At 41.9% G+C, this 25682-nt stretch overlaps 2 protein-coding genes across 2 annotated transcripts in view; one reads left to right on the top strand and one right to left on the bottom strand.

Moving 5' to 3' along the window:
- Positions 1–25682, bottom strand: part of TMEM178A (transmembrane protein 178A) — a 156296-nt gene that overhangs the window by 20755 nt on the left and 109859 nt on the right.
- The window catches only part of MAP4K3 (mitogen-activated protein kinase kinase kinase kinase 3), a 130004-nt gene that overhangs the window by 1326 nt on the left and 102996 nt on the right, over positions 1–25682 (top strand). For both annotated transcript variants that reach the window (XM_039532999.1, XM_039533000.1), the window contains exons 2-3: positions 17146–17203; positions 22729–22819. In XM_039532999.1, coding sequence (XP_039388933.1) covers positions 17146–17203; positions 22729–22819 — 149 coding nt within the window. The remainder of the gene's footprint in view (positions 1–17145; positions 17204–22728; positions 22820–25682) is intronic.

Genomic DNA, 25682 nt, shown 5'->3' with positions numbered 1-25682 from the left:
TAAACCCAATGTTCTGTTTACCTCTCTAATTCTATCCTCCAAGAAATGAGACTTCCCTTCAGGTGTTAATTGCTCATTTCAGTCAGGCCTCAGCTACATTAATATGTCAGCATCACATTTTTGTTCAAACAAATGCACCAGAAAACAAGTAACACAACCAAATAGGATATGAGCACAGTAGCATATGTAGCACTGTATTAATAACCTCTGAATACATGTACAGTAATTTTTAAGAGAATATATTATTAAGCTTTCACCCACATTTCCATTTAAAGCCACATATTGCATTCTCTGAAGTTTTAAAGAAAAGTCAAATTGGTTTGAAAATGGGTAGATCAGGTCAGCATAGAGTGTGTGGAAGAACCTGAGCACCTCAAACTAAGCTGTTTTGAATTGCTCATACCTAGGAGAAAACTTGCGAAAGGAAAAAAGGTCCAGCACTTAAAATATAAGACGTTATTAAACCTTTTTGGAGCCCAGAATGAGGGTATGTCTACACTACAAAATTAGGTCAAATTTATAGAAGTTGATTTTTTAGAAATCTATTTTATACAGTTGATTGTGTGTGTCCCCACTTAAGACCATTAACTCGGCGGAGTGCGTCCACAGTACCGAGGCTAGCATCGACTTTCGGAGCATTGCACTGTGGGTAGCTATCACACAGTTCCCGTGGTCTCCGCTGCCCATTGGAATTCTGTGTTGAGCTCCCAATGCCTGACGAGGCAAAAACTTTGTCGCAGGTGGTTCTGGGTACGTGTGGTCATACACACATGCACACGCACACACACACCCCGATCCGTGAAAGCAGTGGCAGACAATTGTTTCGTGCCTTTTTTCCGGAGTCCCATCCACTGGACTCGCTCAGCCCGCTGCCTCCCTGGATGATCGGAACCAGCGGGTCGGCGGATGGAGCCCCAGACTGGCAGCGGGGTGAGCGGCTCAGCCCACTGCCTGTCTGGGGCTCCGTCCGCAGCTCCTGCCTGCCATGGTGCCGCTCAGCTGGCAGACCTTGGTGAGGTCGATCAGGGGTGCCTGGACAGACATGGCTATCCTCCTCGTAGAGCACCAAATGGGAATGAATCCAGGTCATTCTCTTCTTTAAGTTTCGTCTCATGGAGATTCAGTCCTGCCTAGAATATCATGCGAGCTGGAGGCTTCTGCCTCAGGCTGCTCTCCCAGCCAGCAGCACAGCGCGGTCGCACCTACCCCAGCCTGCCCCTTGCTCCCATGGCACATGAAGCCTGGACAGTAGTAAGGAGCAGTTCAGCTTGTGGAATGACAAATCCAGAACGAAGGATTACACTCTGTGGGCCATGTTAAGATTATTTCAGAGTCCTAGATAACATTAGTCCCTATAAAAGGCTTCATGAAAATTTTCCCCACCCCTAACCAGAGCAGCTGAAAGGATAAGGAACCCGGGACTATAACTTAGAGAGAGCTTCCATATTATTTAACTCATCATTCAAAGTAAAATTTCACAGCACAGTCTGGTCTAAGACTAAAAATGCAGGAGGGGAGTCAGAAAAAGGAACAGTGACCTGTTTCCACCCTGTTTCAAACCAGGGATGTTTCCTGTGTTAGGTGAACGTGCTAACCACTACACTACAGGGCTTTCGTGTGTTAGGTGAATGTGATAACCACAGACTTTGCCAAATGCACAGGAATGTTTTCTCTAGCTACAGAAGCTACCTAATCCAATGTCTATATCTAAGGCCTTCCTGCTCACACAGCGGTCATGCCGCCGCCCAAGGCTGACACAGCGACCTGGCTCAGGCAGGATCGCTAGCGAGGCATGATACTTTTGCCGTTAAGCAAACAGCAATTCTTTCCTGGCCTCTGCCACTGAATGGCTTCATGCATTACGCTGTGCCCTATCAGTGCAGGAGGACTGCATGAGCGCGGAAAACATGTCATCACAAGTGTGTTTTTTTCGCTTTCTAATCTGCGATAACCTCAGGGACAGAGATGATAGGGGAAACGTAGAAACATTCTGTGGGGACTGCATGGTCACCTGTGTTGCTGAGAGCTGCTGAATTTGCCACGCTGGCCGAACAGGAAATGAAATTCAAAAGTTCCCGGGGCTTTTCCTGTGTACCTGGCTAGTGCATCTGAGTTCAAAGTGCTGTCCAGAGCGGTCACAATGGAGCACTCTGGGATAGCTCCTGGAGGCCAATACTGTCGAATTGCGTCCACACTACCCCAAATTCGACCAGGCGATGTCAATTTCAGTGCTAATCCCCTTGTCGGGGGAGGAGAACAGAAATAGATTTTAAGAGCCCTTTAAGTAGAAAAAAACGACTTCATTGTGTGGACGGGTGCAAGGTTAAATCAATGTAACGCTGCTAAATTCGACCTAAATTCGTAGTGTAGACCAGGCCTGAGATGACAGAGTCGTGTTGGTGTACTTATACATTGCCAGCATGGTGTGCAGACCCCTTAACTGCATTCTGACATAATTTCAGCACCATTTTCTCCTCTGAATTTAGTGGGGAACAAGGATCAGACAGATGAATATGTTGCTTGCTTCCTTCAAAATGACCTTTAGTGTATAGTGTTCACCTGGCTGGGAGCCAGGAAATCATGAGTTCTAATATCACCTGTTCCACTGATTAATTTGTTAAGGTGAAGGTAATTTTCCTACTGTATAACAGCGTCTCCTACTCCTTGTACCCTTCCAGAACATGAGACTTCAGAATGTAAACACAAATGTTGGAAAACCAGGAAATACTTGGTTAAGCATATCGCTTAAAAGAATGTCGGTGTTATAATACCACCCCCCCAGTTAAGGCAACGTTAACCAGACAGTTTTAACTTTGCTCCCTTAAAGCTGTCACGAGGAACTCACTAAGTTAATATGAAAAAAAATCCATAATCACATTACCATTTTATGTGTCCAGCACAATTACTGACTAATGCAGTATGGCTGCCAGTTCCCCAAGTGGCATTACACACACATTTATTTTACTTTGTCTCCATGTGCTTGCATGTGTGTGGGGCAGAACTAAACTTTCTGTGTGTTGTGTTGGAAGTTTTACCTTAACATTTTTTGGTTTTCTTGCAACACTGATGTTCTTTTAAGATATATGTGGGGGGACCTTCACTAAGCATTTCTGGTTTTCTAATGTTTAATGCTGTGTTGTGTGTGAGCAACACTGATTCCACCTTAACGTTTTTTAATTGAATATTCATAAAACCAATTTAGGTTGGTGTGTGGAACCTCAATTATACCTGATCTCATTGAAATATTAACACAGATTTTGGGCCCTTTTTGCCAAATCTCCTGCTCTTAAGGATAGCTCTGTAGAAAATGAGCTTGTTTTTTCCTTGTCCCTGCTCCTTATCTGTATGCTAATATCATCTAGTCTGATTAGGTTTTTGACTTTTTCAAAGTACATTTACTCAATGTTCAGGTCCTCCCTCAGTGTGCTACTTTGAACCTGGCTGAGCTTTCTTCCAGTGTAGTTAATAATTTTGAAATGGTTCCAGTAACTGGAGTGATGTTTTGGTTTGTTTTTGATCAAGTGTTTTCAGCATTATAAATGAGATATTAAGATGTATGCAAATCAGCAAACCTGGATTAATTGGTTAACCTTAAAAGATATTACCTCAAACCGTAGAATTAAATATTTCCAATTATAATACTATTATTTATGTATGTTACATTTAAGTTGTTTTGGATTTGGCAAGGGTCTGTTGGGAGCAGTAGGGCATTGGCTGAGTTCTGTCGGTGGCTAATAAAGTCAGTACCATTCCTGATTTGATTTACCTTCACATATATAAGTCCTATTCTGAAAAATTGATTCGTTTTCACCATATACATGCAAGTTCCAGGATAAGATTAAATTAGATTCATTGTGTTGTGCAGGTACCTTGATTCTTTTATCTCTTAGGATTGGAGTTGGCCAGGCTTATTGTTCTGCCATGACTTCAGTATCCATGCAGTTTGTGACTACGTGGGGGTTAACTTGGGATCGGGCTGCCATTATATTTGTTGTCATCCGATGTGGACACTCTTGCTACTTGTTGACCCGACCCCCCCCCCTCCAAAAAGGGGGTGTGGTTAAAGTTATTGAGATGGTAGAGTCAAGGCAATGTGGTATCTCCTGGAATCCTTAGATTTTCTTGATCTTTTTTGAATTGGATTTTCAACCTGGATATGCCATTGAATGGTCACTATTTTCTTTATAGTCATAGATGTATTTAGTATGTTACAAAAATAGATATTACATAGATATTTAGTATGTTACAAAAAATGATGGCGTCCTTGCCCTGGATATTTTACAATTTAAAATAAGAGTAGGTAGTATGGACAGAGCTAAGGAGAAGGTGAAGAGAGATGAGGACATGGATCAAGACAATAAGATCCTGCTGTTGTTTGGGTCAGTTCTGTTATTTTATATGGTGTCCAAAAATGTGCTAGTGCACATTATTTGAAGGATACACCATTTTTCTTAAAGTTAATACATAAGGCTAAATGTTATAAGCCCCTTTTGAAGTGGGTTTTGAGGGAGGAATTGGAGATGATGATGGAATGTCTGTAAAAAATGGATGTGTGAGGTTTTATGTTGGTTCTGCAATAGTTTCCATATCAAATGTGCTTGGTTTATAGGGAAGACTATATCTTTCCTAACCAGCAACCATGCAAACTCATTCCAGAATATGCAAATTAAGATAACAAAAGTATTGCACATCAGATTATGAGGAGAATGCCTTTCTCCAGTGAAGCTATATTGCCTTGATGGTTTACATAGGCATAACTCATTAGGTCTGTAAATGGGACTTTTTAAATATTTCTGTGGCGGATGCAAAAGCAACATTAGAATCTTTCTCCCTTTCCCAGAGCTGTGTTGTGTCTGCAGTGCTAACAGGAGTACAAAGTAATAACTTATTTTTGTTTCCAAAGACAGCAGATATGACCTTGTCTAAACACAGAGCGGATCTAATGAGTAAGATGTTATCATTTTTAGTCATTTTCAGAGTAGAACTGTACTTCAGAGATTCCTGCAGGCAGCATCTCAGAAGTACCCTCTGGACACTTAATTTTAACTTGTGGTTTCATCATAATATTAATCAGTTTTATATACCGTAATAAATTTGCCATTCAAGCCACTTAGTCTGCTCCATCAAAATTGTTTTCCTGGTTGCAGTCACCTCTGCCAGGATAATTTTTTAATTGGAACCTTTTCTATCAAATCCCAGTACTCCACCTCATTTGTGGAATTCCACAAGGATCAGTTCTCTTGCTGGTCCTTCTTAATATCTATGTGCAACCATAAGGTGAAGTGGTCCGATGACATGGATTCAAGTGCCAGTAATGTGCAGCTCTGCTACATACCACCACTCTTCTTTCACCAAGATGTCCTGGTGCTTGGACAAGATCAACTCATGGAGGAAGAACAGCAGGCCGAAGCTGAATCTTTGCAAGACAGAAATGATGTTGGTGATGAGGAAGGTTGAAGAATTTGTAGTCATTGTGCAGTTCCCTTTGGTTGAAGGTACATAGCCACAGTTGCTCTGTTTCTCCTGAAGTCTAGGAGAACTCTTGTATTCATCACTTAACTCTAAGCTCTCACGTAAAAGCATCTGTGAGTAATACTTTTTGTCATCTCCAGTTGGCTAGGAGACTCGTCCTAGCCTGGTGGATGATGACAAAGCCTCAGTTATTTACACCTTCTCATCTCTCTGTTGGACTACAGCAACACAATATTTCTGGGCATGATTTAGTACTTAGAAAACTCCAAGTAGTACAGAGCACTCCTCTGTAACATAGGCTACTGCAAGCACATAACCTGCCTTTCGCTCTCTACATTGTTTTCCCACAGAATTTCAAATCAAGTTCAGGGTCTCTGTCCTTATCCTGGTGGTGTTCCATGGTTGGCCCCAGGATTTCTAAAATACCACCTAAAGCTCTGGGATTGACTGTGGTTGACAAGCATGCTTCTGTGGCACAGTGTTTTACAGTAAGGGTAAAATGCATGTTAGGGACACAGAACTTTCTTGGGAGCTAGCCTGAACTCCCACAGGAACTAAGGACTATCCCAAACCTCACCACTTCCAAATGCAAAGTGCATTTCTTTGACACTGCTTTAACATAAATGCATAGCAACCCATATTTAAAACAAAACAACCCTACCAAAACAAGACATTCTAATGCACATGCTTCCTCCTCCTGAGGAGATGAGAGAATAAACAACACGCAGCAGATGTGTAATTAGGCTGCTACTGAAAAGTGCTCAGGTTCTACAGTGATGAGCGTGGTATAAGAATAGAACAGAATTCCATATAGCTAAAAAGGGCTTGGAAAAAGTTTAACTGACACCTATAAGGCAGGGTAAAAAATATTTTTGCTGGCACATGTAAATTGTTTTCATGCATCTACTGTTTATGGGTTTCACTACTGTAAAAATCTCAAAAGAGGAATTAACTAATGATTTTCCTTCTCTGAAAAAACAGTTGCACTATTCTGTCCTATTGAGTTACAGGCAATGTCCCTTGATTTCGATAAGGGAAAGTTGTGGTTTTGCCCTTTCTGCATGGTAGAAAATCTTTGCAGAAAATTTGCTCTTAGTTCATGTTAAATCTCAGAAAGCATCCTATTTGGTAGGTAGTTGGAGCAAAGATGAAACTGATAATTGACAGCATCTTGTTCGTAACAAATTGTTGTGAAAGTGGGGAATACTGGACCTGAATATTCAAGGAGAGAAACTTAACTTACTGCCTCTCATTTTTTTGAAGATGATAGCAATAAAAGATCATGTAATTACTCTAAGTGCCTATGTATGTGTATCAATAGGTGCCTTGTAGAGATAGTCCCGTCCCCCCCCACACACACCCCATTTCACCTACAGTTTAGTGGGAAATGATCCCACTTCCTTGTTTGGTGGTACTGTGTATGGTATACAGCCCCCTAAGGAATGTAGAATTACCAGATTGAGGCCTTGGCTACACTTGAGAGTTACAGCGCTGGTGGTGGCTTTACAGCGCTGTAACTCACTCCCCGTCCACACTGGCAAGGCACATACAGCGCTGTATCTCCCTGGCTACAGCGCTGCATGTACTCTTCCTCGACGAGAGGAATAAAGAGAATAGCACTAGTGCTGCAGTGCTGGGGTGCCCGTGTAAACAGGGAATAATCTTACTACGCTGTAACTGACCTCCGGAAGCTTCCCATAATGCTTTTAAGTAAAGATTACGCTCTTTGTTTTGTTGTGATGCCTCTGTTTGTTTTGTTGTGAACTCCGGGCTCCCAAAGCTGCTTATCAAAAAAACAAACACAGCTACTGTTTGTTGTGAATGAGCTCCCTTTGGAACGCCCACAGCTAGTGTTTGCTTGAAGAGAGGGAGCTTGAGAAGAGAAGCAGCACCGTGTGCAGGAGGGAGAGGGAGTCCGTTTCAGGGAGGCTGCTTATCTGGTGCTTTCAGTGAGTGAGAGAGGGGAGGGGGTCGGAACTTGCAGCTGCTGACAGAGTGTCAGCTCCAAAAATCCACTCTCTCTCTCCCCCACGCTCCCTGTCACACTCCACTCCACCCCCCCTTTTGAAAAGCACGTTATCCCACCGTTCAAGTGGCTGCAGCTGCCCATAATGCACTACTCCCAATGCCGCTGCAGATGCTGCAAATGTGGCCATGACAGTGCGCTGGTAGCTGTCAGTGTGGCCAGATTGCAGCGCTTTCCCTATTCAGCTGTACGAAGACAGGTTTAACTCCCAGTGCTGTACAGCTGCAAGTGTAGCCATACCCTGAATCAGACCAGGGTCCACTTAGTTCAGTGTCCTGTCTCTGATTGTTCAGAGGAAGGTTCAAGAAACCGTATAATAGGGAAACAAGATTCACAGGAGGGAGAAATGGGATAATCCACTCCGCCATGGATGTCTCATTCAAATCCCTAGTAGAGATTGGCTTAAACCCTGAAACATGAAGATTTATATCCCTCCCAAATTTTTCTTACCATTAACTGCTATAACTCTGGGTATTCTTGTTATCAGTATAAAAGTCCACTCCCTCTTTGAATCTTGCAGCTCAGGTAGACAGACTTGTGCTAGCATGTTAAAAATAGCTGTGTGGACATTGCAGCACTGCAGAGGCTCTGGGTAGCCACTTGAGCTTAAGCCCATCCTACCCCTGGGTCTGAGCTCACAGGTGTCTAGCCTGAGCCTCTGCCGGTGCCACAGTGTCCACATAGCTATTTCGAGTGTTAAGCATTAATCTGTCTGTCTTGGCTGGGAGGCTTGCTCCGAGCTGTAGCATAAGACATATCCAATGACTTCCTGTGGTAGTGTGCCACAGTCTAATTATTCATTGTGTGAAAAAGTATTTCCTTTCTCACTTTTTGAATTTGTCACTTTTCAGTTTAATTGAATATCCCCAGGGTTCTTGTCTTATAAGCCTGGGAGCTTATGGTCTCTCTCTCTCTGCCTCTTAGACCATTCAGTTTTTATACGTTTACCATTTTCTCTCCTATTTGTCTCTTGAGGTAAACAATCCCAGTCTTCTTTATTTCTTTTCATATTAAAATCTCTTTGAGCCCACTCTAGTTCTGCATGTCCTTTTTGAGATAAGGTGACAAATGCTGTGCACAGTATTCCAGATGAGGTCTGACCATTGACTTATAATGGCATTATAATATTTCTCTAATTCGTCATCCCTTATGCATCCTAACAGCTTGTTTGCTTTTTTGCCTGCTGCTACACGGAGGAGAGTTATTCACTGATCTGACCACGTTGGGTGGTGTCCAAGTTCTTTTCCAGAGCTGAAACAGTTAAATTAGAACTCTGTAGGGTGTATGAGTAGTTTACAATTTTCCCTGTAATGTGCAGCATTTTGCGTTTATAAACATTGAACTTTGCCATCTTTTTGCCCATTCACCTAGCTTACTTAGATCCCTCTAGTTCCTCATGGTTCTCTCTGGATTTAGCTAACCTAAATAATTGTCATCTGCAAATTGTGCTGTCTCACTGCACACCTCTCTTCCAAAAACTGTTAATAACTAGAGTAAACAACACCAGACCAAATACTGAACCTTGAGCTACCAGCTGTTAATCTTTTGCCATGGTGAAAATTGACCACTTACCCTGTCTCGTAGCCTGAAAAAAGGTTGTAAAATTGTCAGCTAGGCTCCTTTATTTTCTCTTTTATTGGTATGTTCAAGCAGTTCTAATAGATTAATGGTTTTCAAAGTGTGCGTCATGACCCCATTTTAATGTGGTCGCCAGGGCTGGCTTTAAACTTGCTGGGACACAGGGCCGAAGCCCAAGCCCCACCACCTGGGGTCGAAGCCTGAGGGCTTAAGCCCTGGGTGGTGGGGCTCAGGTTACAGGCCCCCATCTGGGGCTGAAGCCCTTGGGCTTGGGCTTTGGCCCCCCACACCCAGGGCGGTGGCGCTTGGGCAGGCTCAGGCTTTGGGTCCCCCCGCCCCCGGGGGTCATGTTGTAATTTTCATTGTCAGAAGGGAGTCGCAGTGCAATGAAGTTGGAGATCCCTTGGATTAGAGTGACACTCTTTCCCTTTGCAGAAGCTCTGGTGATTAGACCGTATCATGTCATGATCTTCCAGGTATTTTATTATGAGTTCCAACCAGTTTGCCAAGTAGACATATGGCTTTTTGGTCTTTAATTCTCTGGATCATTCCTAGAACAACTACTACTTTTTTTTTTTTTTTTTAAATATGGGTATAATACTTGCTGCCCTCCAACCCTCTGAGACAAAAGTTGTTTCTGATGAAAATTTGCATGTTTTTGTTAGCAGCTCAGCCACTTCATAAATAATCTCCTTCAGAACTCTTGGATGTATACCCTCTGGGCCTGGTGACTTACTGCTTTTTATTATATGATTATTTCAGCACCTTTTCTTTTTGACACTTCAATTTCTGATAGCAGCTTATCTTTATTACAAGAAAAGGACAGGTCCCTAACAACATTTCTGATATAGACTGATACAAATAAATCTTCTATCTTCTCATCAGTGTCCATGGATCTTCCTTAATTGCTCCATTTAACTTTGGTGCTCCAGCAGACCCACCAATTCTTTTGCAGGCTTCCTGCGGGTTACATAATTTCTTGTTTTTTGGTTTTTTTTTGTTTTTAAATGTCATTAGCTATTTGTAAGGCCTTTCATTTTCAATTTTTAGTTTTTAAAATGTCCTGGGAATTTATTGGGTTTTATTAAAAATAGGAGAAAATTTGGTAAAAACCAGGAACAAAAGGGGGGTGGGGAAGGGATGCCCAATACTCATGGAGATATGGGGTGAAGGGGGAAGAATGCCTGGTATCTGTGAGGGGTGGGGATTATGTTTCAAGTTTGAGTGTCATCCACTGCCAGTTCTCCAGTGACAACAAAGGAGGTGATCCACTTCCAGGAGCATGTTAAGTGATCATTAATCAGTAGGGGAATTGTAAACATGGGATTTACAATGCTGTAAGAGGGCTGCACAAGCATCACACAATGGGGGATTGCTTCACTCTGTGACTTAGCAAAGCCCTCCAGGACATGTCTGGGCTAGTGTTTTCCAGGCACATGGACTGAGGATATAAAATAGGGGACAGTGGTATCATGCGTTTGCCTTTCTCCTCCCCCACCCACGCTGGAATTAACAAGAACACTGGGAAGACGAAGACTTGAATTCAGGACACTGGTCCCAGGCTTAAAGGGGAAGCCTGTGTACTAAGAACTGTAAACTACTTGCAGCATCCAGTGGGGTGAGAGGAAACTGCTTGATCTAAATACTGCCTAGTCTAATAAGGTTGAAAATTTTAGACTGTGTGCTTACCTTTTATTTTCTTTGGTAACTACCACTTATAATCACTTAAAATCTATCTTTCTGTACATAATAAATCTGTTTTATATTTTACCTAAAACAGTGTTTTGGTTGAAGTGCTTGGGAAATCTCAGCTCAGTTTACAAAGGTTAATGCATGTCCTCTCCACACTGAGGGAGGGGAAGACTGGATAATAAACTTATACTGGTCAGGCTTCTGACCAGGGCAAGACAGTATATTCTGGGGGTGCAAGGCTGGGGGCTTGGGAGACTTACTTGTGCCTGTCTCTGTGTGATTTGGGAGTGGCTCAGGGAGTATTCCTGCAGTTTAGCTGGGTGTGGGACTCCACACTGTTGTGCTAAGTGATAAGATCATGTGGAGGGGTTTGCTGTTTGTCACTAGCAAAGCATTGTGAGAGATGGCCCAGGCTGGGGAGTGAAGGTGGCGCAGCAGTACCCCAGTTCCATATTGTACCCCGGGGATCCCGTCACAGTCCCATCCTGGCCAATTTGGTCTTTCAGTACTGCCCCATCTGCTTCCCTTGTACAGGCTGTCTGACCGGATAATGGAAGGAAAGCAGACGGGGTTCTGTGCCCTAGGTCTGATCGCTGCAGCAGTGCAGCACGGCTCTGTCGACTCCCATTCTGAAGGGCTGGCCTCAGAAGTAGTCTCTGTTCAGCAGGGAGCCAGTACGCCTGGGGTACAGCCTTCCGCTCCCAACAGTCAGGTGGTACTGGCTTCCGAGTTCAGGAGGGAAGTGATCTTCTGGCCCATGAGTACTAAAACCCCTTTCCAGACAGAGACCCCTGCTGGTCCCTGCCGGCTTTTCAGCAAGCCCCATCTTAGTCTCCTGCAAAAAATTTCTGGATCCCAAAATTCAGGTCAAAATCGGTAAGACCTGAATACTGGCTTTTTCAAAAAAAACAGTGGGAATATTTCAGGGAAAATTGGTAAATACCAATAATGAAGAGCCTTAGCTATTTGCTCTGACTTCCATTTTAACCCTTCTAATTTCCCTCTTGCATATTCCCTGCTATAATTTATGTTCTTGTGTATTAGCTTCACTAGAATTAGATATTCAAACCTGAAGGATCTGTTTGGCTTAATAACCTTTCAAGGTTTTTGTTTTGTTTTGCAAATGGGTTTACTTCTTGCCATCCTGATTCCCTTTTTGTTCAAGAATACCTGCTGAGGTTTCCTTAAATAGCATTCATGCCAGATCTAAAGATTTCACTTTTACTCTTAACTTCAGAGTCTTTGACTAGCCTCATTTTATTGAAATACAGATGCTCCTTGGGTTACGCAAGACCCAACTTACGTAAATTCGCACTTACAGAAAAAGTTCCATAAACCAGAAATAGGATTGAGTTGCGGAAATTTTTGCCTAACGTTCAGGTATGTTTCCGACTTACACAAAATTCGAGTTACGCAAGGCTTTCCAGAACAGAACAATTGCATAAGTCAGGGGGCGTCTGTATATCCCTTTCTAAAATTTAGTGTCACTATGTCAGTTCTTGGTATCTTACTTCCTAAGATTTTGGATCTAATTATATTGTAGTCACTATTACTCAGTGGTTCAACTACTGTTATTTAAGACTGTGAAGAATAGCCTCTGCTCTTGTGCTCTAGAACTAGCTATTCCAAGAAGCATTGGCTTCTTTAAACTTTGTCTTAAGTGCCGTTTGACCAGTTTATGTTGGTAGCTGAAGTCCGCCATTCTTTTTTTCTTAGATTTTTGCAATCTCTGATTTCTCTCAATATTGTGCATTCAATATCCTTTTCTTGATCTGGAGGCCAGTAGTATAGGCCTACTAATTAATATTAAATAAATACATACATGCACACCCCTCATTATTTACACACACACACACACACACTCTCTCTCTCTCTCTCTCTCTCTCTCTCTCTTTTTTTTTTTTTTTACAGTTTTGGGCTTTGTGTCCAGAAAGATTCAACTGTGTGGTCCTTTCCATTCAATTTTTACCTTGCTAAATCCTGTAGAATCTTCTAAGTACAGTGCTGCTACTCCACCTCATTTGCCTAATCAGTCTTTCCTGTATAGTTTACAGACAAGTATTATAGTACCCCACTGATTTATCAGTCTACTTTTTTCAATAATGCCTAGTATATTAAGATCCTCTTCCATTGAGAGGCATTCTAGTTAACTTGTTTTTACTTTAAGCCTCTTGCATTTTTATAGAGACATTCGTAGTCTTTGTTTCTGACCAGGTACCTGTTTTATTTAACTTCTGAAGCTGGAATCCTGTTGTTTTCAGAGGTATAAGTGGCTATTTTCCAGGGCGTGTCTACGCTTCAGACTGAAGTCGACCTATGTTAGGTCGACTTGCAGTCACTGCAGTAATAACTGTGGTGGCTGATGTCCACACTACTCTTCTGTTGGTGGTGCGCATCATCCCTAGGAGCGCTTCCACCAACTGAAGGGGGCAGTGTTTGGGGGTTGGGAGCCAGGGCTCTCAGCTCTGTGCAGCTCCTCGCCAGGAGCCCAGCTACTCTCTGGTCTTCTAACCTCCCTGCTCCCCACTGGGGAGCACTACTGAGTGCTGTTCACTACTGAGATCTGGGGGCAGCCACCCGGGCTTCTCACCTCTCTGAGCGGGGAGCTGGGTGGGCAGCTGGGCTGCCTGGCTTTCTTGTCAATTTCAGGGCTCCAGTCTGAAATTGACAAGACAGCCAACAGCCTATGTAAGTAAGTATGCATCGCCATAACTACACTGACAAAAGCCCTGTGCCTCTGGTGGAGGTGGAGTTATGATGTTGGTGTAGCAGGGCACGCACATTGGCGGGACAAGGCTGTAGTGTGTACACTGACATCATTAGGTCGAGATAAGCTGTCCTATGTTGACCTAACTGTAGTGTAGCCCAGGCCCCAGTTAATGAAGTAATGTGTCTCAAAGGTTACTTAGGATATGTCTAAGCTGTCGAGACCATAGTGTAGACACAGCCGACATCAAGGGAAGGGGTTTTTCTGTTGGTGTAGGAACACCATTGCCCTGAACGATGGCAGCTACATTGACAGAAGCATTCTTCTGTCAGCATAGCTGCCTCTGCACTAGGGCAGTAGGTTGGCACAGCTATATTGGTTGGGTGTGTTTTTCACTCCCCTGCCTGAAGTAGCTATGATGACCTAACTTTTCACTGTAGACCAAGCCTTAAAATGCTGAGAAACCTCCTCAGATGTGAAGGTTTAATCTATATCAGTGCTGATCTTAGACTGAATTAGTATAGGTATTTTTGCTATGGTTTTGGAACATATCAAAATTGCCAGTGTGACTGCATGTGGATGCTGCATTTGGTAGAAAGCCATATAGGGCTGCATAAGCCAATGCCAACATCTTTAATTCCATCTGGAAAAAAGATAGCAGTCAACACAGATCATGGAAAATAACTGTAATATACTCATGGTGAGATGAGTCAATAAATGGACAGATGACTCCTGCATCAGTTTGATTTTTCTGGATGGATTTAAGATGCAGCTTTATTTGGAGCACATCACCATAAACCAGTGGTTCTCAGACTGTGGGTCGGGACCCCAAAGTGGGTCGCAACCCCCTTTGAATGGGGTCACCAGGACTGGCTTAAACTTGCTGGGGCCTGGGCTGAAGCCCAAGCCCCACTACCCAGGACCAAAGCCCAAGGCTTCTGCCCTGGGTGGCAGGACTCAGGTTGCAGGCCTCCCGACTGGGGCTGAAGCCCTTGAGCTTCAGCTTTGGCCCCTCTGCCCAGAGTGGTGGGGCTCGGGCTATGCCCACAGCACCCAGAGCAGTGGGGCTTGGGCGGGCTCAGGCTTCGGTCACCCGTCCTGGGGTCATGAAGTAATTTTTGTTGTTGGAAGGGGGTTGCGGTGCAGTGAAGTTTGAGAACCCCTGCCATAATCTGATCTTGAGTTTAGAAAGGCATGAGCAACAGTAGTGAAGTCTGCATTGGAAAGAAGCAGTTGCAAACTCCCACCCATATATAAATAGGGGGGTGTCAGTCTTGGCCATTGTTATTTCTTGCTCATCAGAAGTAGCTGGAAGTTGGTTTGACTGCAAGTGCAATCAGAAGATGAATGCAGACCTTCCTCTGTAGTGTCTGCATATTTCTTGGTTGCTTTTTTTAACCAACAAATATTATTTGTCTTATCCTGGTTGACCTTCAGCCATCTATCCCTTATGCAAGCTTTGGTCTCTGCCAAACACTAAGGGCTCATTTACACTTTCAGTGCTGCAGCAGCTTAGTGAAGATGCCACCTACACCAATGGGAGAGCTTCTCCGATTAAGTAAAGTCATTGACTGATTTTTGCCTGGGGCTTGGCCTATACCAGGGTTGGCAACCTTTCAGAAACTTATGCTCCAATACATCTGTTAGTCTTTAAGGTGCCACAGGACTCATTGTTGCTTTTTACAGATCCAGACTAGCACGGCTACCCCTCTGATACTTTTCAGAAGTGGTGTGCCGAGTCTTAATTTATTCATTCTAATTTAAGGGTAGAAAACCAAAGATGGAAATCTGAGATTATTGTGTTTTCCCACTGGCTTGCAGAATTTATTTCTAGGCGTGGCAGGTTGCCAGGTGACTCGTTTCACATATTGATTAACATCTTGCTGTTTTCTCAACATCAGTTCAAACAGGAGTTTACAAGCTCATCTCTCACACCACTAGAGAAGGAGAGGCTTTATATTATTCGATAGGCGGAATTTCATGCTTTCACAAGCATTGTGAAGAAGAGAGCAGCTCAGTTTTTTTTTTAAATCTCCAAAGTCCCATTTTCAAACATGATCTAGGACCCTAAGTTTTGTTGTAAATCAGTGGGACTTAAGCTTCTAAGGACCAGATTTTTAAAGATACCTAGGAGCCTAAAGATACAGATAGATGCCTAGAAACTTTTAAAAATCCAACTCATTGATATCTTCTTCTTTAGGCACCGTAATATCTTTGTAAAGCTGGTCTTAAGTGACTTGAAAATTTTATCTGCTAACATCATGTTGTAATTGAAAGGGTGGCAAAGTGAACTGATAATCTAAACGGAGGCTGAAGGTGTATTATATCATGACTTGCCAGGGCTGGAAACACACTGGTGGATTTATACAAAATACTTTTAAGGCCCAGTAAATTCTTCCAAGCAATGGTCCTAGATGATTAGTTAAGAAGGGGGGAGGCTGTTTACCATATTTGAGTTTCTTTTTAATGTCATCTTAAAATTTAGCTTTCATTAATTTTTTACTCTATTATAAGGTACGTTTTTGCATAACAGCACCCCAATGTATAATGTAATTCTGATGCTGAGCAATTGCCATGTAAGTTTTTTAGGAAGCTGCTCAAAATCAAGTTGCTGCATATATGGGGCTGGGACAGTGGGAGGGCTATTTTCATACTGTCTTCTAACTCCTTAGCTGATTTTAATGGCTTCACAGGAAGAAGATACTGTGGGTGGGTGGGGTAGGGAACTAGGGGTATGTAGTAGAATACAAAGCAGAAAAGGTTGAAGTACTGTCTTGAAAGCAACAAGATTCAAGAGCCTTGGATGGAAGCAGCTTCTCCTCAAGACAATGTACTTACTGCTGCATACCTCCTGATCCCCCAGTTTGGGAGCCATGTAGGCTGAAACTATTTTGTAAGCAACCTGTCCCAATTCCCAGTATGTCACAAATTTACAGAGCATCAATACAGCATAATTCATGGCCCTTGCTGCATAATTTATGTCTGATGTGCCAAAGCACGCACGTTATTCCAAATTAATTTTGTTTAGTGTCCTTGCAAGATAGTTTTCTTTGTAATTAGAAAATAAATTTACCGTGAAAAAGTCTTGAGAGAAATGTCCATATAAAACTCGTTAAAGATTTCCAGGCTGTGATTGCAAAATCAGTCTTGTGAGTATGGTTAAGAATTAATGCATAGTTCACCATTTTGTTTGAAAAGATGGCAGGGCAAGAAGGGATTAAAAAGGCTGAGTATTATAAAATACGCATTATGTTTGGATTATGGTGTGTGGCTTCTTGAAGCCAAGGTCTTCTCAATGACGTTTGGCTTATTGTCATCAGATAGTCATGTGGCTCGTACTTTAAAAGAAGTTCTAAATAGTGTAATAGTGCTAACTGCACAGCAATGTTTATTTAGCTAATCAAAATATATGATTTATGGCCAATTACGTTTTATTACAGTAACACATTTAACTGAAAGATCCCCTAACCTTAAACTAATCGTAAATCTGATGTAACATATACATCTGCAAAATGTTTTAATTTAGCACAGACTTCTAAACTCTGCCTTTGTTTAAAAAAATTAAATTAATGTTTAGTTCATGTAGTGAGTTTTTAATTGCTCTGGCATAAACTCTTCACATTACTGAAGAATATAAAATTAAGATATACTTTTCTCTTTTCTTTTATAGGCTCGGAATGTTAACACGGGTGAGCTAGCGGCAATTAAAGTAATAAAACTAGAACCAGGTAAGTGTCCTCTTCTGTTGACGCTTACTGCTTTACAGACTTCAAATATTTTTCATGTTTTAGTTGTGCTCATTTTTGTTTGCTCTTATTATACAAAATTAATGGTTTAAAAAAAATGGCCATCAAGAAGGATAGGGATAATTTCTGGTCCCCTCACCCCAACATTTCCTGCTATGCAGCCCCTCTTTCATTGACATACTTTTTTAAGGATGGAAGGATGAACACAAATAGAGAAGTGCAAAAAAAAAAAAAAAAAGCATAGAATTATTTTTACTCTTTTATTGTGTTGCTTTGCCTGCTGTTTTGCATTGCTAACTCTAGCTGTGGTACTCCTGTCTTACATCTGTCTCTGCATATCGTGCTGCAGAGGCTGTATGGTATTTTGCATTAGATATAACCGATAAATATAAGAACAGCATTCTCAGATATTCCCACCATGCAGGTTAGTATCAGGAAGATACGGGTGGAAGAGTGGAATCAAGACACCCTCTTAAAGAAAATGAAAAGTGTCCAAGAATTATGTTTTTGTAAACATACAATCTTTTTAGAATGAGCGGCAGGTTGGACAAAGTCTGTACTGTGGGTATGTCTATGCTGCATTCAAAGGTATGATTTGCACCTTGGATAGGCATATCTGTGCTAGGTTTAATCTGACATGCTAACAACAGTAGCAAAGACACAGTGGCATGGTCTTCAGTGTGGGCTCTACAAACCTGCCCAGTCCCTCTGGGCATGTATACACATTACTAGTCTGTGTTGCCATGTTTTCACTGCTGTTTTTAGTGTGCTAGCTAGATTAAAACTGTTTGAGCTGCAAATCACACCTTCAGTTGTAGTGTAGACAGAGGTGCCGGCTCCCAACTTTCCCTGGGGATGCTCAACCCCCGCTCTGCCCCAGGCTCTGCCTCCACTCCATTTCTTCCCCCAAGGCCCTGCTCCCACTCAACTCCCGCCCCACCTTTTCCCACCCAGTTCCGTCCCCTCCCCTCTCCTGAGTTTGCTGTGTCCCCGCTCCTCCTCTGCTCCCGCAGCACCTCCTGCACTCTGCGGAACAGCTGACAGTGAGCGGGGGGGGAGTTGATTGTTGGGGCTGCCAGCAGGTGGGAGGTGCTGGGGGGGCTGGGAGGGGAGCTTGGCTGCTAAGCACCCATTAATTTTTTTCCATGGGCGCTCCAACCCTGGAGCAACTACGGAGTTGGCACCTATGAGTATAGATATATTCTTTATCTAGAAATGAGCAAACAATGGGTGCAAAACATTTAAAAGGAAACTTTTTAAAGCTTCAGTTTAGTATAAGGTGTACATTTTTTCCCCAAAATCATGAAGTATTAGATATTAACAATATTGGGTTAACACTTTATCAGTCTGTGTGAAATGAAAACTACACAGGGTAAGAGAAATGAAGACAGTGAGACAGAAGAGAAGCAGAGTGAGAGAAGGTGTGGAATACTAACCGAGAAAGATAGGAGGAGTGTAGATGAGCTGGAAGGGTCCAGGACTTCAGCATATTCCATGAGCCCAGAAATACTCATGGAGACCCTGACTAAAACACACTATAATTCACTGAGAAAAAAAAAACTTAACCCAGATAGAGGTTGTGTGGAAGTATCTCATGCCCTTCAGCAAAGCTCAAACTTCTGAAAACCAGGAAATTCGGAGTTAAAGTTCACACCAATGCAACACTAACTCTGTCTCCCAGAGCTGGAAATTATCTGCATGCATTCCACTGCATTCCTTGTGTTAGGTGTAGGAGTACGGAACGGTGGAGGCATTAGTTGGAACAGCTTGGTAGAGGTGTAATTGTCATGTAAGGAGATCTAGATCGGAGGCCCTCCCTCCAATGTGTGTGATCAGAGGAAAGAGGTACATACATACCTTGAGGGATCTACTGTTCAGCATTCCAGCAATGAATTCTGCAGGTTGTCAGTAGGGGGCACAAGGGTCTTCTTGCCGTGCAGATTCTCAGCAGTGTGGTGGATATGAGAGCAGTTGGTGGGTTTAATGATGGGTAAGTGAAAGTGTAGTAGTGTTAAATGGAATATTTTGGGTAAGAGTGAAAGGCTGTAAAATTTAACTACTGTTGGGACTGGTTTTGGGAGCAGACTCAGTGTTTGAGTGTGTAATTTTTTTCCTCAGAATTATTTTGATTAAATTCCCCTTACATAAAATAACATACCCCTCCCCTGGAAAGCTTTGAATAAGATGACTACAAATTTTTTCCGGATTTCTTCCCCAGGCAGGTTTTGAACTGACACTTTGTGGGTGGGGTTTAAAGGACTACTGCTTATCCGGTTGAGCTACCCAGCTGTAACAAAACTTATAGGACTACAAACCCTGTTGGCTCTGTCCTCTAATGTTCAGTGTAATCCATTGAGTGTGTGCCCTAAACTCTTTGGAGAATATTTTACTGAATTTTGCTCCCCCAAAGGAGTAGTGGGTGCCAAGAACTAGTTGGGGCTAACTCTCAAGCAGATCAGAGCCATGGTTTGATTCCCAATAAAACATTCAGGAAAATGTCAACCTTAAGAGAGCTTTCCCCCCCCTTGTTTAAAAGCTGTATCTCAGGAACACCTGGGTTAAATTACCCCAAATTTCACTAATCCTAGCCAGAGAGTCCTCATGAGCAGGATCCTAGTTTTCTATGATTAAAAAAACCAAAATTCTTCAATAAAAAAGCATAAAAATCCATGTTTTACCATGATTAAATGAAATGCTGAACTTTTGTTTCCCTAGCCACAATATATATAGGTATCAGTTGAACAAAATGTTTTATTGAGATATTTACAATTTTTAAACAATTTCGAAGCCTACCAGTGCCATCAATCATAATAAAATGAACAGAATTGCTCTCTGGCTGTCCAGCTCTGAAGGCAGTGCTGCCAGCAGCAGTAGTGGAGAAGTAAGGATGGTAATACCATACCATGCCACTCTCACTTCAGTGCTTGCTGGTGGTGGCACTGTCTTCAGAGCTGGGTGCCAGGCCAGCAGCTGCTGTTCTCCACTCTGCCTTCAGAGCTGGGTGGCCAGAGAGCGGTGGCTGCTGGCCAAGCATCCAGCTCTGAAGGCAGCGCTGCCACCAGGAGCTTCTCATGCACCCTTCCCCCTCTGGCCCCCCATATACATTCTGCATCCCCCCAGGGGGGTGTACTCACTAGTTTGAGAGCCTTTGGAATAAGTGACACTGGCACTTTCAGTAAAATTTAGTTAATATATGTTTTTATTTTTTCACAAAATGTAAAAACTAAAGGTTCCCTGTAAAAATGCAAATTCTGTGTTTTTTCCATGGCAAACGGATTTCTAGGATCTCTGCTCACGAGGCATACCAGATTTCAAGTCAGTCTGAGTAACCATGCAGATTTTAGAGCACTTCAAAAAGTTCAGCATTTGAATGGAAAGCTAAAGTAGACCTGGTGGGCCACTATAATAGAACTATGTATTAGTTATGTATATGATTGGCTTCTACAAAGTGTATCTCGTTTACATATCATCATAAAGTGTTTTAGGGCTGAGGACTGATCTGATTAGACTTGTTGAGCATAACAGATGCTGTAAGATGTACCTTTAGTTTATTACTTTTTAGCTGTTGCACTGTTTCACTTTAAGGTCAGGTTAGAAAAGAAAAATCTTAATATTTTAACTGATTATATTTGTAATTGGATATGTCTTGTGTATGTATATTGCACATACACATCTCATCCTAAATAGTACAAGTCAGTTTAATTGTAGTATAGCCCTGAACAAGACATGTTTGTGAAACTGGAACTATTCTCAGGACATCTTACACAGTAATATAAAGAGGGGACCACCACCACAGTAGGTGGCCTAACATGATTTATATTGGGTTAATGTTCTGAGTAAGAGGAATAGAAACACTATGCTCCCCCCGGAGCTATAGAGTCATGAGTAGACAGTTACATTACCAGATTTCTCAGCTTTTAGTAGGTGGAAAAGATGTCTTGCAACTCTTTCTAAATATTACCAAGCTTATAGTCAAATATACTATTTCTGGTCGAGCAGATTCCAGTCTGCCTTCATTGCCTATCAACTTGACCCTCATGACAGTGTTCTGGATTAACGTAAGTTGTATGGTGGTCCTGAAATGGAGAGGCTCTATTAAAATTAAAAGTTTCTTCTCTGCCGCACAGGCCTAAATTGTGACTAGCACCTTGTACTTCAGCATGGGTTTTTGGCAACTAATAGGTAGGGTGGTGCATAGCTGTGATAAGTTCTAGCTGGCCTCCATCCCATATAGAAGCAGCTATCCAGGACTTCTGAGTGACTTTTTGTCTCAAGTAGCAAAAGCCTGGCTCACGGGGACATATTTTTATTTTACCGAGTTCTTAAAGCTATTTGAGTCTAATGAGGATCTGGGGACTCCTTTAAAATGTATTTTCTAATAGATAGTAAATAACTCCTATAAAAATAGCTTGTCCAAAATACATATGGATACTAATTTGTCCAAATGACCTAAAAAATCGGCACAAAGCTATGTTTGAAATATTGGCTTGCAAAATAGCATCTGGGGAAAAAAAAACTTTTTAAGAGGTAAAATTAATTCCTGTACCATTGCAAACTCCCCAAAAAACCCAACACTGGCAGAACACTTTATTCCTATAGTTTGACCAAGTTTTTATAGATGTGTAAACCTGGTAATTGGAGTCTGTAATGGAAAGATTGGCACAATCTAGGCACCAGATAGCAAGGCTCAAATAAATGGTAAAGCAAAAACACTGGAGAAATGCCTGAACATACAACTTAGCACTTTCTGTATAGTTGTATGCTCTTTAAGTTTGTTTCAAGGTCCTTGAAGAGTGCTATGACATGATTTCTCTATAGGAAGATAATCCAAGATGGATCTAGATGGTGGTTAGAGGTAACAAGTTTTGCCATATTTCAAGAACATAGATTATTGGTAGTACATCTGGACACCCACACAGCAAGGTGCCAGTGAAAAGAATTAAGTGAGGAACTTTCTTTGTACAGCAATTCCTGCCAAGGAGAGCAGAGACTCTTGAGCAAACAACCAGGAAGCTGTTCACTTTTAGGACTTACTCTAAACGGGAACATTGTTATTAACATACAAAATTATTATTACCAATTTCTAACCTTCATATATAATGCAAACTTGCTTGGTCTTTACTAGCAGAGCTTCCCACAAGAGAATCTACACAGGAATTAGAGTAAATTATTTTTAAAATAATTTTCTACCCTTTAAATAAAGAGTAATTGGATTTAAAAAGGGGTTGAGAAAAGCTGTGGCTACTGTCCTAAGAGGTGTCAAGTAGTGGACTAGGGCTCCATCCTGATTTTAAGAATAGTTACCTATTATTCCCTTAGTCTTTTGGAACTTGTGCTGGCTTACAAAGTGCTGTATTATATAAATGTACATGAATATAAAATGAAGATAATTACAAAGTCTGATAATTACCAAAGCTCTTCAGCTAAAAAAAAAATGTTGAAAGCCAAACTCAGAGGGATGGATATTTAAATAAAACTACAAAAATATCAATTGTTTTCTTCTTCAGGGGAAGATTTTGCTGTTGTGCAGCAGGAAATCATTATGATGAAAGACTGTAAGCATCCAAACATAGTTGCTTATTTTGGCAGCTATCTCAGGTACAATTTTTGTTTCTTTTGCTCATTTCAAAAATGCCGTAGTGCTCTCTGTCTGAAAAGGAATGCTCCATAGCAAAACTTAGCAATACATAATTTATTAACCACTGTTACACTGCTATATTTTCTGTATGTCCTTTACCAACAGTACTAATTGCTAAGATATTTCTCTGTAGATAGACTGTTTCTACTGACTGGATCCTTCAGGGACATCACAGTTCAGTGTAGGTGACATTTAATCACATCCTTGGACATGAATTGAGATTTCACAAACTCTGTATTGGGACAGCACTGAATGAACTCAGCAGGGCGAATATACCAAATGTAAAGAGAACTACGTGCACATGAGTGTCTTTAATGAGGTTTTGCAAGAATAGATTTTTCTCTTAATACAGTAGCAATCTTTAACAGATATCTTTTAGTTTGTATCAAATTACATCTGCACATGATGTTTACATGGAGTAAACTAGATTTTGCCAAAAAAAAAATCCTTGGCTATTTGATAATAGGAAATTCTGAGGAAAAATTGAGGAGGAGGTGATTCTCTTGCATTTGGAACAGTAGTTCTAACATAAGTATTAATCAAGGATATTATTCTATTGTGGTACGTAGAAAACCGAAACTCTTAACATTTCTGAAGGCCACTAATGTTTGTATTTTGGGGTTCCCTTTGATACCTGAAGGTGATGTGTATTTCAGTTCTGTATTTTATTTTCATCCTGTCCTTTGATAGCACAGTTTTTAGCATATTTAGAGGTCTTGACTCTTTCACTTGTTAATAAATTGTAGTCAGTTGCTTGACCACACTTTGGTTCATTATGAAGTCTATTCAAGTGACCAGCCAGTAGCAGTCAGGATTATTGTTATAAGCCATTAATAATATAGTACAGGAAAAAGGTTCAGTACGATGCCAGTCTCCAGAAAGCTGCATCATGCAGCATTGTTACATTTACCTTATGCAGATGTGCTCCCACAGATACACATCTCAGCTGTTAGTATTTATAAATGATTTTATAAATTACACATCTCTTTACATGTCATTAAAATCCAACCCATCAGCTTGTCCCAATTCCTTAAATTATTGTTCTGTTCCTTTCCTTATCTTTGTTTTGGATACTAGCATTGGTCTGTGAGAATAACTCCCTACCTATTGATGTAGTAAAATAATTATATGTCCTGGTCCTGACAGCTTTCCTATCTACTTAAGCCAAAGTTTACTTCTGCTAATGCAAGGTGTTATGGGATACTTAGCATAAGTGAATAGGGTTATAATAAAGATATCGGTGAAATGAGGCTATATAACTGCTATAATATTTGTGCTTATTGCTATTTATACTTAATGCATATTAATATATAGAATGTGGATAATACATATTGTTAATATGATGTAGGCACTAGCCAGCATATAATGATCAATAGGTGTCTCATCTTCCCCTGCTTGTTTCTTTTGAGTAGTTTCTTGAGTGAGAGATTAATGAGGCCCAATGAGTATTTAATTGTGTATACAAAGTGAAATAGCTTCAACAGGGAACAATGAGAGAGAGAGTGTGACTATAACCAGGGTGGCTGGGCACTCATCTGGGTCATGGGAGATAGATTCAAGTCCCTGTTCCGAATCGGGCAGGGCAGGAACTTGAACCTGTCTCCCACATTACAGATAAATGCACTGGGCTGTTGGGTATTCTGAAGTGTGTGTGTGTCTGTCTGTCTCTCTCTCTCTTTCTCACTCTCTCTCATGTTTTTTCACAATTTTTTTTGAAAGATCTGTTTTTTGTTCTGATGTAGAACAAAAACAGATGTTGAAACTGCAAAATTTGTTACAAAACAGATTCCTCCCCCCTCCCCCCCAGTCAGCTCTGGTTTATAGTCCTCTCTCCTCTTAAATTTGTTCAGGCCTGCATTTGAATGCAGTATTTTAGTCTTCAGTTGTTATGGAAAAGTGCGCTGAGCGCAGGCACACCTCTTTGTGGCTGGACGTGGCGTAGCAACTCATTCATCAGTTACTGACCCCTGCTGACCCCTGCTCCAGCCCTGCAGTTGTCTGCCTGCTCTCCAGCTGAGTCACTGTAAAGTCCCTCCCCTTCCAGGGTGACAGTGTCCTACTTGACACTGGTCAGCAATATGGTGTGCTCCTCTTCCTGTCCACTCTTCTGCCAGAGTAGTGGCCCAGGACTTCTCCCAGGAGTCTTTTCTCTGCAATCAAAAGCAAAACAAGTCACACCAAAAGAAGTTTCCACCTCTTCCTTGTGCTTGAGCCTTTCATCCATCCTGAGGCCTCCCCCGCTGTCTCTTCTGCAGAAGGCTGTCCGGGATTACCTCCTTGGAGCCTTGCCTCTAATCTGGATCCTCCACTCCAGTGCCTGTCAGTTGGCCTTTTCTGGGGCCCAGTTCAGGAGTCTCCTTAATCTCTGCTGCTGTCTCCCGTCAGGATGTAAACCCCCTCCTGTCCTCTTTACTGCCCAGAGATTGAGAGACCCAGCGTCTTTCTCATTTGGAATTCTTCTCTTTATAGGCCTGGTCTGCACTAGGAAATAAGGTCAGTATAACTACATTGCTTAGGGGTGTGAAAAATCCACACTACTGAGAGATGCAGTTAAACTGACCTAACCTCTGATGTAGACAGCGCTCTATCGACACTAGAATTCTCCCATTGACCTAGCTACTGCCTCTCGGAGATTAATTACCTACGTTGATCGGAGAAGCCCTCCCGTTGGCATAGCTAGTATCTTCACTATACTGGTGCAGGTGCAGTGGTGCCACTGCAGCATTTTAAGGGTAGACAGGCCCATAGAAACCAACCAGCTCCTCCTCCAGCTGAGACTTCTCTTTAATTGGACCTGGCCCACCCTCCAGATGCAACCAGATG

Source organism: Mauremys reevesii, linkage group 3, assembly GCF_016161935.1.
Source record: "Mauremys reevesii isolate NIE-2019 linkage group 3, ASM1616193v1, whole genome shotgun sequence".
NCBI classification, from domain to species: domain Eukaryota; kingdom Metazoa; phylum Chordata; order Testudines; family Geoemydidae; genus Mauremys; species Mauremys reevesii.
This window is presented reverse-complemented; position numbering and strand designations above follow the sequence as displayed.